At 34.6% G+C, this 15,946-nt stretch overlaps 1 protein-coding gene across 5 annotated transcripts in view; it reads left to right on the top strand.

The window, feature by feature from the left end:
- Positions 1-15,946, top strand: part of ATG4C (autophagy related 4C cysteine peptidase) — a 178,098-nt gene that overhangs the window by 62,841 nt on the left and 99,311 nt on the right. For all 5 annotated transcript variants that reach the window (XM_037827044.1, XM_037827042.1, XM_037827043.1 and 2 more), the window contains 2 exons: positions 11,777-11,855; positions 12,514-12,590. In XM_037827044.1, coding sequence (XP_037682972.1) covers positions 11,777-11,855; positions 12,514-12,590 — 156 coding nt within the window. The remainder of the gene's footprint in view (positions 1-11,776; positions 11,856-12,513; positions 12,591-15,946) is intronic.

Genomic DNA, 15,946 nt, shown 5'->3' with positions numbered 1-15,946 from the left:
AATTGTACAAAATATAGTGACTTTTCTAACTGAATATTGGGGAAACATCTTTCTATGTGTATAAGGATACAAATCGGCAATATCAAGATCATTTTTAATGGTCAGTTGACAATTTAATATATGGCTATACCATAGAGTTTATGGGATTTAATGGAACTTCCCCATTAATTTTTTTTAATAGTTTTTTTCTGTTAGAGAAGTTGTAGGTTTACAAAAATATCATGTATAAAATGTGTAAAATACAGAGTTCCCATATACCACCCTATTATTAACATCTTGCATTAGTGAGGTGCATTTGTTATAATTCATGAAAGAACATTTTAATAATTGTACTATTAACTATAGTCCATTGTTCACAATAGGGGTCATTGTGTTGAACAGTCTTTTCTTTTAATTTTCATTCTAGTAATGTGTGTACAATTTCCCCTTTTAACCACTTTCACATATATAATTCAGTGCTGTTAATTACCACCATCCTTTAACAAACTTTAAGACAACCCAAATAGAAGTTGTGTAAAATATAAGATTAACTCCCTATTTCCTACCCCCAACCCAGCCCCTGGTAACCTGTATTCTAGATTCTGACTCTGTGAGTTTGTTTATTTTAATTATTTCATATCAATGAGAACATACAATATTTGCCCTTTTGTCCCTGGCTCATTTCACTCAGAATAATGTCTTAAAGGTTCATCCATGTTGTCACATGTATCAGGACCTCATTCCTTCTTATGGCTGAATAATATTCCATTTATGAATGTATCACATTTTGCTTATCCATACATCAGATGATGGAAGCTGGGTTGCTTCCATCTTTTGGCAATTGCAAATAATGGCTCTATGAACATGGACATGCAAATATCTGTTTGAGTCCCTGCTTTCAATTCTTGTAGGTGTATACCTAGTAGAGGGATTGCCAGGTCATATGGTAATTCTATACATTGCTTTCTGAGGAACCTTCAAACTGTCTTCCACAGTGGTTGCACCATTTTACTTTCCCACTAGCAATGAATGAGTGTTTCTATTTCTCTGTATCTTCTCCAGCACTTGTAATTTTCTGTTTTTTTTTTTTAAATAGTAGCCATTCTAGTGAATGTGAAATGGTATCTCATTGTAGCTTTGATTTTCATTTTGTTGGGAGGTTTTTGAAGGTTGATTCAATCTCTTCACTTGTAATTGGTCTGTTGAGGTATTCTGTTTATACTAGAGTCAGTGTAGGTTATTCATGTGTTTCTAGGGATTTTTCCATTTCATCTAGTTTCCCTAATTTGTTGGCATACAATTTTTAATAGTATTCTCTTATGATCTTTTTTATTTCTGTGGGGTCAGTAGTAATGTCCCCCCTCTCCTATCTGATTTGATTTATTTGTATCTTCTCTGTTTTTTCCTTTGTCAGTCTAGCTAAAGGTTTGTCAATTTCAGTGATTGTTTTTCATTGAACCAACTTTTGAGTTTGTTAATGCTCTCTATTAGTTTTTTATTCTCTATTTCATTTATTTCTATTCTATTGGGTTTTAATTTCTTTCCTCCATTAATTTTTAAGTGTAATGCTTAAATGAATATTTTTCCACATTTATACTTTCATTTGTGTTAGAATGTTTTCTTGGACTGAATACCTAGAAGTGGAATCTCCATCTCAAACTATGGATGCATCCATTTAAAAAATTTGGTTATGCATTGCCAAGTTGCCTTCTAGAAAGATTGTACCAACTTATATATTTATCAGCAGTACATTTATCTGCCATTCTTTAACTCTTTGCCAGGCTAAGTGAAAAATGTTTTCTTGGTATAATTTCTTTGATTATTAGGTTGAACAGTTTTCAAGTATAGTATTTTCCATTTACATTATTTTGCAAATTATCTGTTCATGGTCTTCAGTTTTTTTTCTAGGGGGAGAAAGTTTTTAATATAGCTTTGTTTAGAGCAAGTGTTCATTTTGTGTTTTGTTTAGGGAAGTATTAAAATTTCCTATAGTCAGTTCAGTCTCTTCCTTTACGGGTTTTGTGTTTGAAGCATGCTTAGAAAAATCATTCTCAATCTTAAGGTTTTGTAGTTTCTTTGCAGTTTTATTTTTTGCATATAAATATTTAATTTATGGAAAAATGGGGAGGGGATACTGTGGTTTCAACTTTGTTTTCTTTTTATTAACAAACTAAAATTTTTTTCTACTTTAGTGCAGTTAGTTCTTTTTTCTTGCACCAAGAGAACCTGTCTAGTTATATTATCTTGTGTTAGGCACCAGGATGTTTAGTTGTGATAAAAAGTTAACTTTTTAAATTCTTACTTTCTGGTTAAGATGATAATATATATAACATTTTCATAATTTTAATAAAATTCCTCATTTTTTAGGAGTCTATTTTCAAGGCCAGAGATGAAATTTCTTTTTTGATGGAATATAGTAATCTTAAATAAGCTCTTGAGCTGTCTTTTATGGTTTGGTAACAGTTTATTCCCTACATGAAGCATTGATCCCATATCTAGAACATTTGTTTTCAATAGTGATACATGGAAGTCTTCTAGATGGAATATTTGCATTTCCTAATAATTACTAAAAATTTTCAGGCACATTTGTTGCTAATAATAGTAATACTATAATATGTCTATAAATAAATGAATGCTGTAAAAAAAAGTGGGATTTGATTACTAACATATGGATTCTTTAACAGTTATTGGTGGAATATGAGAAGTTTTGAACTGCTTCATCTATAGTATCTGTTAAGAGTTTTGGAAATTCTGGCATGGTGTCATCTCTAGGGAGGTTCTAAGCAAGATTGTCTCTGCCTTCTTTATCACCATGAGAAGATTAGAAACTGAGGCAATTTTGGAGTAGATTCCTTTAGCTAAACCCCTATTCCTTATGTAATGGTCTGCAGATGGCATGGAGGTATGTTGTATTTGGCTAAGTGCTTTGCTATTTGGAGATATTGATATTATTTATCAGATGGCCAGTCCAAGCACTTGAGTGATGCACTATACCTTGAACCATAGTGAAACAAACTATGGTTAGCTTTGAAGTAATCTTTAATGCCTAGCTTATAGAAGTTACTCAATAAATATTTAACTCTCATATTTGTATAGAAATTTCAGTACAAATTTGTAACATTTGACTACATCATAACTAGGATCTGGATTGTCTTCCTTAAAAAATAAGAGACTTAGAGAAGCTAAGTGATATGTTCAAGTTCAGATAACAAACTGGTGGCAGAGTCTGGAGCTTTCTTTTTTTCTTTTTTCTTTCTTTTTGGCTTAAACAATGAGAATTCATTGGTTCATAATTTTGAGGCTAGAAGTCCAAAATCTAGATATTGGCAAAGCTTCCTTTGTCCCCAAAGACTGTAGCATTCTGGTGCTGGCTGCAGGCAATTCTATGGGGTTCCTTGGCTTTCCCAGCCTGTGGAAAGATCTTCTCCTTTCTCTTCTGGGTTGTTGCTGACTTCCTGCTTCTCCTTGTTGCCTTCTCCTTTTAAGGCCTCCAGTAATCCCAATTCAGAACCACTTTGATTCAGTTCACCACACCTTAACTAAAACTAATATCTTCAAAAGGTCCTATTTACAATGAGTTCACACTCACAGGGATGCCAATTATGATTAAAAGCATGTGTTTGTTCAGGTTCATAGTTCAACATACCACACCAACAGTAGAATGTGGGAGAAACTGATGTGCACTAGCTCCAGACCTGGTCCATTAAAAAAAATCCTCACTTGTGATTTTCCATGGCCTTCCGCTTCTGTTGGCTTGATGCAGACAGGCATGGCAGGCAACCCAGGAAACCACTAGTTGAACATTGTGGAGCGACAAGATAAAGACAGCCTGGGTCCTAGAGCCACTGCTTGAGGGAGAGCTGCCAGCCATCATGCATACCCATTTGGACTTCACATGAACATGAAAAATGCTTCTCTTATAGAATTTGAGTTGTGCATGTTATGATAGCTGGCATTATCTTCCCTGATATAGGAATGTTCCCACAATGTGAAATAGGAAACATTTTTATTTCAGAGACTAAAATTCTGGCATGGTTAAACATGCAGAATGCACATGGAAGTCTGGGGTCCTGGAATATGTAAAAGATGTTCTTCCTTGTGATACAATATGAGACTAGAACTTTCTTGATTCCTAGTTCATTGTTTATCATATTTTCCCTAAAATATGGACTTTCAAAATGTAACATTTCTTTGAGCTTCTACTAACCTGAAAGAATCACTAGAGTCCACTAAAATGAGAGAGCAGTGACTATTAAGACATTTTAATTTTTCAGTTATCAGGTAAAAATGTATGCAAAGGCTGAGTGAAGTAGGCTATAACCTAGATGTTATGCTTGGCTAGAAGGGTGGTTGGGTCAAAAGCCAAAATCAGAGCATATAAAGAGATACTCACTTAGAAGTAAAAAAGTAGTGTGTCTAATAGACCTAAAAGAAAAATAACCTTTCTTCCTTTTAAATTTTTATCTTTTTTTTTTTTTGTGGTCAGTAGTTGTATTTTTTCCTGCCAAAATGTATACCATTTAGTCTTAAAAATTCATTTGGTTCTGTTTTTCAAATTTATGGATCAAGTTAATTCCACAGTATTTCAAGCTGGTACCATCATAGCATCCTGCTGCATTCTGTGAGCGGAAAGAAATTTGGTGTTGTGCTTATATCAGCTCTTACCACAGGAGGTTTATTTATTTATATTTATTTTTTTTAAGAACCTGGGATGAAGAAAATCCAATATGCTCTTTTTCTTCAGCAAGACAAATTAGTACTTTCCTTTTTGACTGATTACTTCAGTCTTATTTATTGCTTCATGGATACAGCTCAATAAATTCTTAAACTAGATAACTGTGAGGAAGCTCTTTTAGGAACTGAAAAGAGTTGCAAGTTTCCAAAGCTATAGTGTCTTATATGTAATGGCATTTTAGCTTCTAATCTGCTTCTAAATGTTTATTGCTAAATCTGCTGTAGTCGGTGCAAAGGAAATACAGATGTCAAGAAGCAGTTTTTCTTCCATTAGTTGGAACCATTCTTTTTCTGAATAGAGGCAATGATTCTTGCTTTTAATTTTTTCCTTCTTTTCTCAGCTATGAGGGACTTATGTGTCCCTGTGACATAAAACAAGGAATTTTAGCTGATCAGGTTACCTCAAGTTAAAATAAAAGGTGCACTCTAGCTGTGATAAGGATTTTTTAGGAAGAAAGTAATAGAATCCTTAATGATAAGTAACTCTGTTATTATCAAGTGTTTATTATTTTTTTGTACAATTGCATCTTGATTTATTTTTTAGTTAGTTTGAAGATTTTACCGAATATGCCATCTCTGTTTTATTTTTCAGTTGCAGCTCTTCTTTTCAAAGAAACCTTACAATATTTTCCCAAGCTTGAAAATATACAAGGTTGTTCTTTTTTTAATGCAATTTTATTGAGATATATTCACATACCACAGTCATCCAAAGTGTACAATCAGTTGTTCACAGTATCATCACATAGTTGTGCATTCATCACCACAATCAATTTTTTGAACATTTTCTTTACTCCAAAAAATAAAAATAAAAATAAAAGTAAAAAAAAACACTCAAAACATCTCATATTCCTCTTTCCCCCCATTATTCATTTACTTTTTGTCCTCCTTTTTTCTGTTCATTTGTCCATACACTGGAGAAAGGGAGTGTTAGCCACAGGTTTTCACAATCACAGTCTCACCATCCATATAAGCTATATAGTTATATGATTGTCTTCAAGAATCAAGGATACTGGATTGCAGTTCAGCATTTTCAGGTATTTCCTTCTAGCTATTCTAGTACACTAATAACTAAAAAGGTATATCTATATAATGCATAAGAAAAACCTCCAGAATGACCTTCAACTCTATTTGAAATGTCTCAGCCACTGAAATTTTATTTTGTTAATTTTCTCTTCCCCTTTTGGTCAGGAAAGTTTTCTCAATCCCATGATGCCAGGTCTAGGCTCATCCCCGGGAGTCATGTCCCACATTGCCAGGGAGATTTACACCCCTGGGAGTCAGGTCCCACGTAGCAGGGAGGGCAGTGAGTTTACCAGCTGAGTGGGCTTAGAGAGAGGCCACATCTGAGCAACAAAAGAAGTTCTCTGGGGGTGACTTTTAGGTACAATTATAAGTAGTCTTAGTCTTTCCTTTGCAGTAACAAGCTTCCTAAGGGCAAGCCCCAAGATCAAGGACTTGATCTACTACAATAGTAGTCCCCAATGCTTGTGAAAATATCAGGAATTTGCTGGGGGTGGGGGTGGGGTGTTTAATGTTTCCAAATTTTCCCCAAGCCCTAAAGGGGGCTTTGCAAATACTTCTTTATTCTCTGCCCAGATTACTCTGGGATGTATCAGGGCTTCACGGAAAACAACCAGATCTCACCCCCTAATCAAGGTTTCATGTAATTATGGTGTTTGAATAAACTGACCATACAAGTTAAATTATGTAGCATGCTATAGAAAATACAGATTTTCCATCAAATAAACATCTCTTCCTTTGGTCTCACATAGAAGCTGAAGTTTTAAAACACAGTCAATATCATCCTTTTTCCTTTAGTCTAGTTTGCCATAGTTCTGATGAAGTCCATTTCGTTCATATCTCTAATTGAAGTCTGATCTCTTTTTTAGCTTTTTTACCATTTGCTGTATGGGGTAATGCTGACTTTCATAGCTGCCAAACTCTGGCTCTTAGTCTCAGGTGTCACACAGATACCCAAAGTTATAGGGACCAACCAGTCAGCATCTTAGAATTTAGAGACAACCATTACAACTCATGAATAGATGTGACTGCTGTAATAGCTTACAATCTAGGAACCTTTACCATAAGCCTTCCCGTGATCACTTGTGCTCTCAGATTCAGTTCTCAGAGTTTGCACATAATAGTCCATATTAGTGAGGCATTATAATGTTTGTCTTTTTGATTCTGGCTTATTTGACTTGACATATTGTTCTCAAGGTACATTTACCTAGGTGTATACCTCAGAATTTCGTTTCTTCTTGCCACTGCACGGTATTCCATTGTATGTATACACCATAGTTCGCATTCCATTTATCAGTTGATGTACCCCTAGGCTATCTCCAGCCATTGTGAATCATGAATATGGCTGCCATAGACACCAATGTGTAATGTCCACTCATGTCCCTGCTCTCAATTCTTCCAAGTATATACCCAGTAACAGGATTGCAGGACCATATGGCAACCTTAGCGTTAGTGTCTTCTGGAACCACCACACTGCCCTCCATCTGGGCTGTGCCATTCTACTTCCCTACCAACAGGGAATATGTACATCCCTCTCTCCACGTTTTCTCCAGCACTTGTATCCCTCTGTTCATTTTTTTTTTTTTAACAGTTTCATTCACACACCATATAATCCACCTTAAGTAAACAATCAGTGATTCCCAGTATAATCACATAATTATGTATTCACCACCACAATTTGTATGAGGATGTTTCCGTCACTTCTGCAAAGAAGGAGGAAAAGGAGAAAAAAATGAATAATAAAAATACAAAAGATAGAAGAAAAATACAAATAAAATACAATGAAAAGGTCAAACATCATCATCACCACCAATATATCACTCCCTTATATGCCCCTCGTACAATAAGATGTTTAGCTTTGGTGTATTGCCTTTGTTATAATTAATGGAAGCATCTTACAATGTTACCATTAACTATAGAATCTAGTTTGCATTGATTGTATTTTTTCCTCTATACCATCCAGTTTTCAACACCTTGCAATGTTGACATTCATTTGTTCTCCCTCATATAAAAACATTCTTATATTTGTACATTTAATCACTGTCATGACCACTCTAGGTTTCACCAAGTTATACAATCCCAGTCTTTATCTTCTGTCTTTCTGTCTGGTGTCATACCTGCCCTTAGCCTTCCTCTGTCAACCATACTCACACTCTTCTTTGTTCAGAGTACTTACAATATTGTGTTACCATCACACACTATTATGCTATCTGTTCCATTTCTGGATCTATACAATCAATCCTGTTGAACCTTCTGTACTCCTTCAGCATCAAATATCTGATCTCTAACCTCTTTCTATTTCCTGATAACCTGTGTTCTCAACTCACAAATTTTGCTCATCATTGTTAGTCCATATTAGGGAGACCATAGAGTATCTGTCCTTTTGTTTCTGGCTAATTTCACACAGCATAATGTCTTCTGTCTACCATTTTGTCTTTTGGATTTTATATATCATATCATATCGTATCTTATTTTTATTTTTTCCTCTCTCTCTCTTTTTACCCTTACTGATAGTCTTCATGTCTATACTCTTCTCCAAACCTCTCTCTCCTGTCTTTTCCTGTCTGCCTGTAGTGCTCCCTTTACTATTTCTTATAGAGCAGGTCTGTTCACAGACTCTCTCAGTGTCTGTTTGTCTAAAAATATTTTAAGCTCTCCCTTGTTTTTGAAGAAAAATTTTGCCAGATATAGAAAAACTTGGCAGTTTTTCTCTTTCAGTATCTTAAATGTATCTTACCACTGCCTTTCCACCTCCATGGTTGCTACTGAGAAATTTGCACATAGTCTTCCTTTGTATGTGATGGATCCCTTTTCTCTTGCTGCCTTCAGAATTCTCTCTTTGTCTTTGACATTTGATAATCTGATTATTAATTGTTGTGGAGTCAGTCTACTCTGATCTATTCTGTTTGGGGTACACTGTGCTTCTTGGATCTGTAGTTTTATGCCTTTCATAACAGAAGGGAAATTTTCAGTGATTATTTCTTCCGTTATTCTTTCTGCCCCCTTTCCCTTCTTTTCTCCTTCTGGGCCACTCGTGACACATATTCATGTGCTTCATATTGTCATTCAATTCCCTGAGACCCTGCTCATATTTTTCCATTCTTTTCTCTATCCTTTTGTGTGTAGGATTTCAGATGTCTTGTTCTCCAGTTCATGAATCCTTTCTTTTGCCTCTTCAAATCTGCTGTTGTATGTCTCCATTGTGTTTTTCATCTCTTCTGTTGTACCTTTCATTCCCATAAGTTCTGCCAATTGTTTTTTCAAACTTTCAAGTTTTTCCTTATGTTTGCTCAGTGTCTTCTTTATATCTTTCATCTGTTTTGCCGTATCTTCCCTCAACTCATTGATTTGATTTTTGAATTGATTTAGGAGATTTGTTTGATTAATGATTGGCTTTAATTCCTGTATCTCAGTTGAAGTGTAAGTTTGTTCCTTTGACTGGGCCGTATCTTTGTTTTTCCTAATGTGACTTGCAATTTTTTTGTTGTCTAGGCATCTGGTTTCCTTGATTACTCCAAACAGATTTTCCCAGACCAGATGGGCCCAGGTCTCAGGAGGAGGTTGTATTCAGTATCAGGTTTCCCTGAGGGTGAGGTCTGACAGGTTGTCATATTTTTCTGTATTGCCTCTAGACTCTGTGTTTTTCCTATCCTGCCCAGGAGGTGGTGCTTGTCAGCCTACAGCTGCTCACTGGTGTAAAGAGGTACGGCCCCTTAATTCTCAGGGAACCCTGTCCTGGCCATGGGCTGAGGGTGTCAGAAGCAAAGCATAAGTTGTTTCTGGTTTGTCACCTCCCCCCACCTCCCCGACCCAGGCCCTGGGGTCTGAATTCTCTGAGGGAGGGCAGCCACTTGATTTGGGCCCCATCCCCCTTTCTTAGGGAAGGTGCCCTTTAGGGAGTTATCTCGTACACTTAAATGCCTCCTTTGTCTCTGACTCTCTTAACTGTACCCTTGCCTGGGCTAGGGCTGGCAAATGAAAATGCCTGAGGCTTTCTCTAATGAGCTACTTGGAATGGGACAAAAAAAAAAAAGGAAAAAGAGAGAAAGCCCTTTTTCAGAGCTGGTCCTCAGCCCCCCAGTTTTGCTGGTTGACTGGTGTTGGTACCCAGTTCTCTGGGCCCCCTTTTGGGGATACAGTTGGTTGCTATTATTCTGAGCTCAGCCATCTCCAAAAGCCTCTGTTTTTACTTATTTTTTTTTTTTTTTTTTTCTGTTAGCCCCACTTTCTCTCTGCTGGGAGTGACCTCAGGGTACTTTTCCTGATCGCTCTGGGTTTATCTCTGTTTGTAGCTTGTATTCAGTAGTCCAGACTTGTTAATTAAAATTGCAGTTGGAGCTTGGTTGAGTTACTGTCCCTCACTCCAGGTTGCCTGCTTCTTTTTCCCTCAGTGAAGTTTTCCAACTCAGCCTGCCATGCCAGTGGGGAAGAGGTGCCAACTCTGTAGTTTTGGGAGCTTTACTTACAGTTCTATGCTGTGATCTCAGCCGTTCCACCTATTCCAGGCTGGTGTATGATGTGTGTCCAGTCACGATGTCCCCCAGCAGTTGTTCCAGACTGTTTACTAGTTGTTCCTGGCTATTTACTAATTGCTGTAGAGGACTAACTAAATTCCACACCTCTCTATGCCGCCATCTTAATCCAAGGTTGTACCTTAGAGGATTATTTATAATGGTGAGAACTTGGAAACCACTTAAATATTCATAGTGGGAGTTTGATTAAGCAAATTTTGGTATCTTCATAAAATAGAGTATTTTACAGCCATTAAATTTTATAATACAGGTATATATTTATTGAGATGAAAAGATTTTCATGACATAATGAGTGACAAAGTTTGCAACAGTAAATGTGGTGTAATGCACATATATAACGTAGTATTCATAATCTGTGTGTGGATATATGTAATATAGAAAGATGGCATGAAGGATGTCCCCTAAATGTTAATAATGGTGAGCTCTGGATGGAGGGATATTGGGAAATTTTTATTTTTTCTATTTATTGTGTGTGTGAGTATTTTTACAATGACTATGTATTATTTTTAAGAAAATAATAAAGTAAAAAAAAAAAACCTCTGGTTTATTACTTGTTAAAGAAAAAAGAACATTTCTTCATACATTTTTTCTTGTTTTTACATATATTAGATTTCAAAATATTTTCACTTATTTAAAAAAGTAGAGTCCAGATATCTATTGTTTAATACTTTTGGGGTTTTATGACACACAATTTATCATTATTAGTGTTTTCTAACATAATAAATGTTAAAATAATGTAGGAACTTTTGACAGGACATAATTGATTCCATTGGACATCTTTTTAATTGACATTTAATTGCCATTGGACATGTTTTTTAAAAAGGTGTAGAATTTTTTGGCACAGCTCAAATAGAATTCTGCTTAGAATAGATGCTAAGGGTTATACTGAATAATTTAAGTGGTTGATATGTTATGAATAGTAAAATAAATTGGCTTTAAATATAATAATAATTTTACTTTATTAAATTGTATTGCTCTGTATTTATTCTAAGTGAAGTAGCATAAAATTTTTCAAGTGAGTGCCATGTTGGTAGGAAAAATGGTTTTCCATGTGGGATTTGACTAAAGGTTCAGTGAAAATAGTAATAAGGTCTAAGAACTATTTCTAGCATTTCAAAAATCCTAATGAAAAGATGACATTGATCATGATAAGGCTGTACAATAAGCCAACTAAAATTTTGGACCAAGTGTTTTGGTTTTTGGAAGGAATTTTATTGCCTTAGTGTGATAACATTGGTTATCTCCCTATCTGGCACATTGTTCGTTAATGTTTTTGAGTTACATGCTGATCAGAATATTTGATTAAGTGGTTGTTAATGTTGAGTGGTTTAAAGAAAAAGGAAGAGAAACAGCTTGGTAGACAAAAGAATTCCAAAACATGGGGGCAAATTTAATAAAAATGGTAACTGGTGAAAAGTTTGGGAAGTACTAATCTTGGTAATATGAATTCGGTAGTTTTAAATAATTACAATTTGTTGACTTCTAAATCTGAAATTAATTTCCTTTGGCAGGGTATTTTAAGCCTTGAATACTGTGTGGGTATTATTGGTGGCAAACCCAAGCAGTCTTATTACTTTGCTGGATTTCAAGGTTAGTGATTTAATAAAATATGTTTCATTGTTTTCGTTTAAAAGTCAGAAATTAATATGGGATCATCTGGAAACAGGATGATTAACAGAGTGAAATGAGTACCTTATAAATTTCATCACTCCTACCATAGCCACTCATTTGTCATTTGGTCCACAACATAATTGGATTCTGTAAAAACTATGTTTCATTTCTGTTATTGCATAAACAAGACATAATTTATTGGTTTCACTTAACTTCAGAAGACGTTGCTGCCATATTCTGGCACTTGCTATTTACATATTTACTTTTTACCAGTTTTAGTGGTGCTAGTTGATGATAAAATGACAAGCAATATGTTCTTCTTGTCAGGATAAAATAGTGCAATACATTTTTCATATGCAAGCCATAGAATATAATTGTGTGTTTGTGAAAGTAATTTTATCACCAAAAATTAAATGACAGTCTCATCACTTTATAAAAATTCTGCTTATACAAGCATATTTGATTATGCGAAAGTTAATCTGTCCTGTGCAAACCTATGTTTCAGTCAATGAATATCAGTCTGGCAAGCTGTTACTCCCAGATTTTTTTTTCAGCTGTTCTACATAGAAACTGGATTGTAAGCAGTGTAATAATAAGGTGTTTTTTGAATTACTTGTCTTCTGTTTTGTCCTTGTAGATGACAGTTTGATTTACATGGATCCTCATTACTGCCAGTCTTTTGTAGATGTCAGCATAAAGGATTTCCCTCTTGAGGTACTGTGGATAGAGAGCTGATACTGTTTTCTTGCCCTATGAAGCAAACTAAATATTTAGAGATGTGCTAGGTAGCTATGCTTTTGTGGTATTACATTTACAGATTAATAATCAGTATTTTGCCAATTTATAAAACCATATTTGACATAGTGGTCAGAGGTTAAATACATTGTTGCTGAATTTTAATTTATGATATACTTTCTACTTCATTTATCTTTGTCTCTAACTTGTTAGATACTCTAACCCTTAAAATAAATGATCAAGCCTCCAAGTAATCTTGTAGAAAAGACAGCTGATCAGTACTGAAGAATTAAAAATGTTAGGCCATGGTTAAAAAAATAAAAGAAAGGGGAAAAAAATAAAGAGAAGGTGATGGAGTTGGGTTAGAATGACAAAGTGATTGAAGAAGATTGTATGCTAAATTATTTTGCTTTAATTTTACTTAAGTATAGTAAATTAAATTTTTCCTTTTGATTAAGACTTTTTCAAGAGCTTAGTTGGACTTCTAATGTTTGTTTTAGCTTTGGTTTTTTAACCTGTTCTTTTCCTTTATGTGGGTCATTTTGTGAACTAGTATTTTAATTTGGAAAATTTTAAAAGTACGTTAGTCAGACATATAATTATTATGTGGTTTGGTTCTTGTTTTCCCACTTGATGCTTTTATAGACTGTTTTAAAATAATTTTTAATTGCATGAGCTACATGGGTTACTAATTCTCAAGGGCTTGACAAATTGGAAATGTGGTTTAGTACTTTGTGGCAGTAATAGCTTGCTAGATAGTATGAATATCTAATAATATTTAAGGGGTATTATAAAAATAGATAAACTGCAAGATTAAAATCTGGCCCAGGAAGATACATTATGTAACATCTTAGCATCCCTTGTAAACTATAACCTCAACTAAAGTATAGGTATCCTGAGGCGAGAGATCAGGTTTACTTTCTACTTTCTTCTTTCATATTATCTTGCATGTAAAGCTTAATAAATATTTGCTAGTTGACTGACTGATGCTGGGGGAGAATGTCAGAATTGTGCTATGTGAACCACATTGTAATTCTCTCTTCTGCATGTGAGATCTCATGACACAGATTCCTAGATCTCAGTTATATTCCAGTTTATCTGGGCTGAAGTGACTCCTTATAAACAGTAGATACTTGAGAATCAGATGGGGGAAAAAAAAACAGTCATAGTATTTTAGTATTACCTAAATTAAGCAAATTAAAAGATTATTGGAGTTGATTACTCTGGCCAGTAGAGAGAGAGAGAGAGTCTATCAGTTTGGTATTTTGAGAGATTTCAAAGATGTCAGGAGAATGAATATCTGGGTTATCTCTACACAGTCAAGATTCAAAAGGTTTAAGTCATTATTGGGAGACTGTTGCAACATAGTCTCACAGTCACTCCCAGGAATGAGTCAATAAAAGCTTGAAGCATGGTGATGATAGTAAGAATGGAAAGGAAGAATTAATTTTAAAGTGAAATTTAATGAGATTGGGTAACTTCTTAAATTACATGCACAGAAGCATTTATTCCTTATATATCAATCAGGACACCAAGTAGTCAGGTTTAGACATTATATTTTGAGATGCTGGTAGAATTATCTTGACCAGTCTCAGTAAGTCTGAGTAATTCTTGTTAAAAGTTTTTCATTTTTCTCAATGCAGAGATAATCTTAGATTATATTTAGTTATTAGCATCATTTCTTTTCCTATGAAAGTATTACTTAAAAATTACAGCAGGTTGTCTATCTTTCTATAGTAATATTTCACTTTCTGCCTTTTATCTTTCTTAAGTTTATAATGTTCCCAAAGGAGCTATTTTGACCATCTTATATTACTGACCTTCCTTGCCTTGGGCTATATTGTTTCTGTATTTGTATGCTATTGAGATTTTGCAATTGATTGATGGAGTAAATTATATGCACATTTTAAAACCACCCTTAGACCTCATTATTTTAAGGCATTTTTGTAAACAACTTTTTCGTTTAGTGCTTCTTTCTGATCAGTAGATGCAGAAATTGAAATCTAAGATCTCTCATCCAATTCAATGTAAATAATTGCTGGCAGTGCTGAAATTCTGAGTGAGTGCCCTAATCCAAATGATTGTGAAATTTTAATAAAGCATTATGATATCAGAATATTTGAGATTGAAGAAAAGATTTTAAGCAGATTGTACTTTTTATTGTTGTTCTTAGGGTAGTCAATTCCTACATTTTTGTAGTTGAACTTTTAAAAGTTTGTTTCTTTGAAACCAAATCAGACCAAGGCAATTCTTCCCCTTTTAACTATTATTTATTGAGCTCTTCTATGTTTGAGGCACTGTGCTAAGCACATTAGATCGAGTCCTCTGTTGAACTTTCCTTCCCTATAGTTCAAATGCTTCAATTACATATTTTTGCATTAATATTTAATTTTTTTTACTAATTTTTAAGAGAAACTTCCTCATCTTTAGCTTACTTCATTGAGTTTTTAACATATTCCAAAGTGAGCATAGGTAATCAAATTTAGATCCTGAGTCTAGTAGTGGGGATTTAGTAGTGGAGATCTGCTAGGGCAATCCTTGATCTGGACTGAGGAATGGAATACATGGTTTGGTGTGAGGGAAAATCATAATGTGTAAACTCACATTCTCTAACTTTCATCTAGAAAATAGAGTTCAAAGAAGCAGTATGAACAGCCTTAAAGGAAAAAAAGTAATGAAAGAACAACTTGAAACTAGAAGGGAATGAGAAGAAATCAAATGGGCTTTAGTAGTGAGAGTCTGTTGAATTGTGGGTTCCCATTATCAGGGGTTAGGACAAGGCAAAGTTTCAGTTGTTGAGATGGAAGGATTAGTGGTTGTGTGTGTCTGTATTATTAATAAATTAGGGTTTTGTAAATCATCAGGGATTTTTGTTCATGTGGTTTATGTACTTTTGAATGACAGTTTCTAACTTCTAAATTCCAATTCTATAAACTATAAGAAAAGCCTTATTAATAGACATGTTGGACTGTTCTGATTCCTGGACCCCCAATTCCAAGTTTTGGGTTCTAGGAAATTTATATAGTGGTGACTATTTTAATGTATCCTAAATTCAGAGAATAGTGGCATTTAAAGCTATTAGAATTATGTATGTGGGTATCTAGATAGATGGATGAATGAATTCATCAGTGAGAGATGTAACTTTCATAAATTACCCACAAGAACTGCAGTTAGTAGGTGCTTATTAGTAAGGGTATTCTCTAATTAGCTCTCTTAGGAAGCTCCATCTGAATCACCAAAGTAGCACAGCTACACCTAAAAGTGTTTAGTTTTTGTATCTTTAGTGGCTAGTTTTTTGTTTTTTTTTCAAAGAGAGAAATAGTTTTATTACTAGG

Source organism: Choloepus didactylus, chromosome 2 (assembly GCF_015220235.1).
Source record: "Choloepus didactylus isolate mChoDid1 chromosome 2, mChoDid1.pri, whole genome shotgun sequence".
In the NCBI taxonomy this organism is placed as follows: Eukaryota; Metazoa; Chordata; class Mammalia; order Pilosa; family Megalonychidae; genus Choloepus; species Choloepus didactylus.
This window is presented reverse-complemented; position numbering and strand designations above follow the sequence as displayed.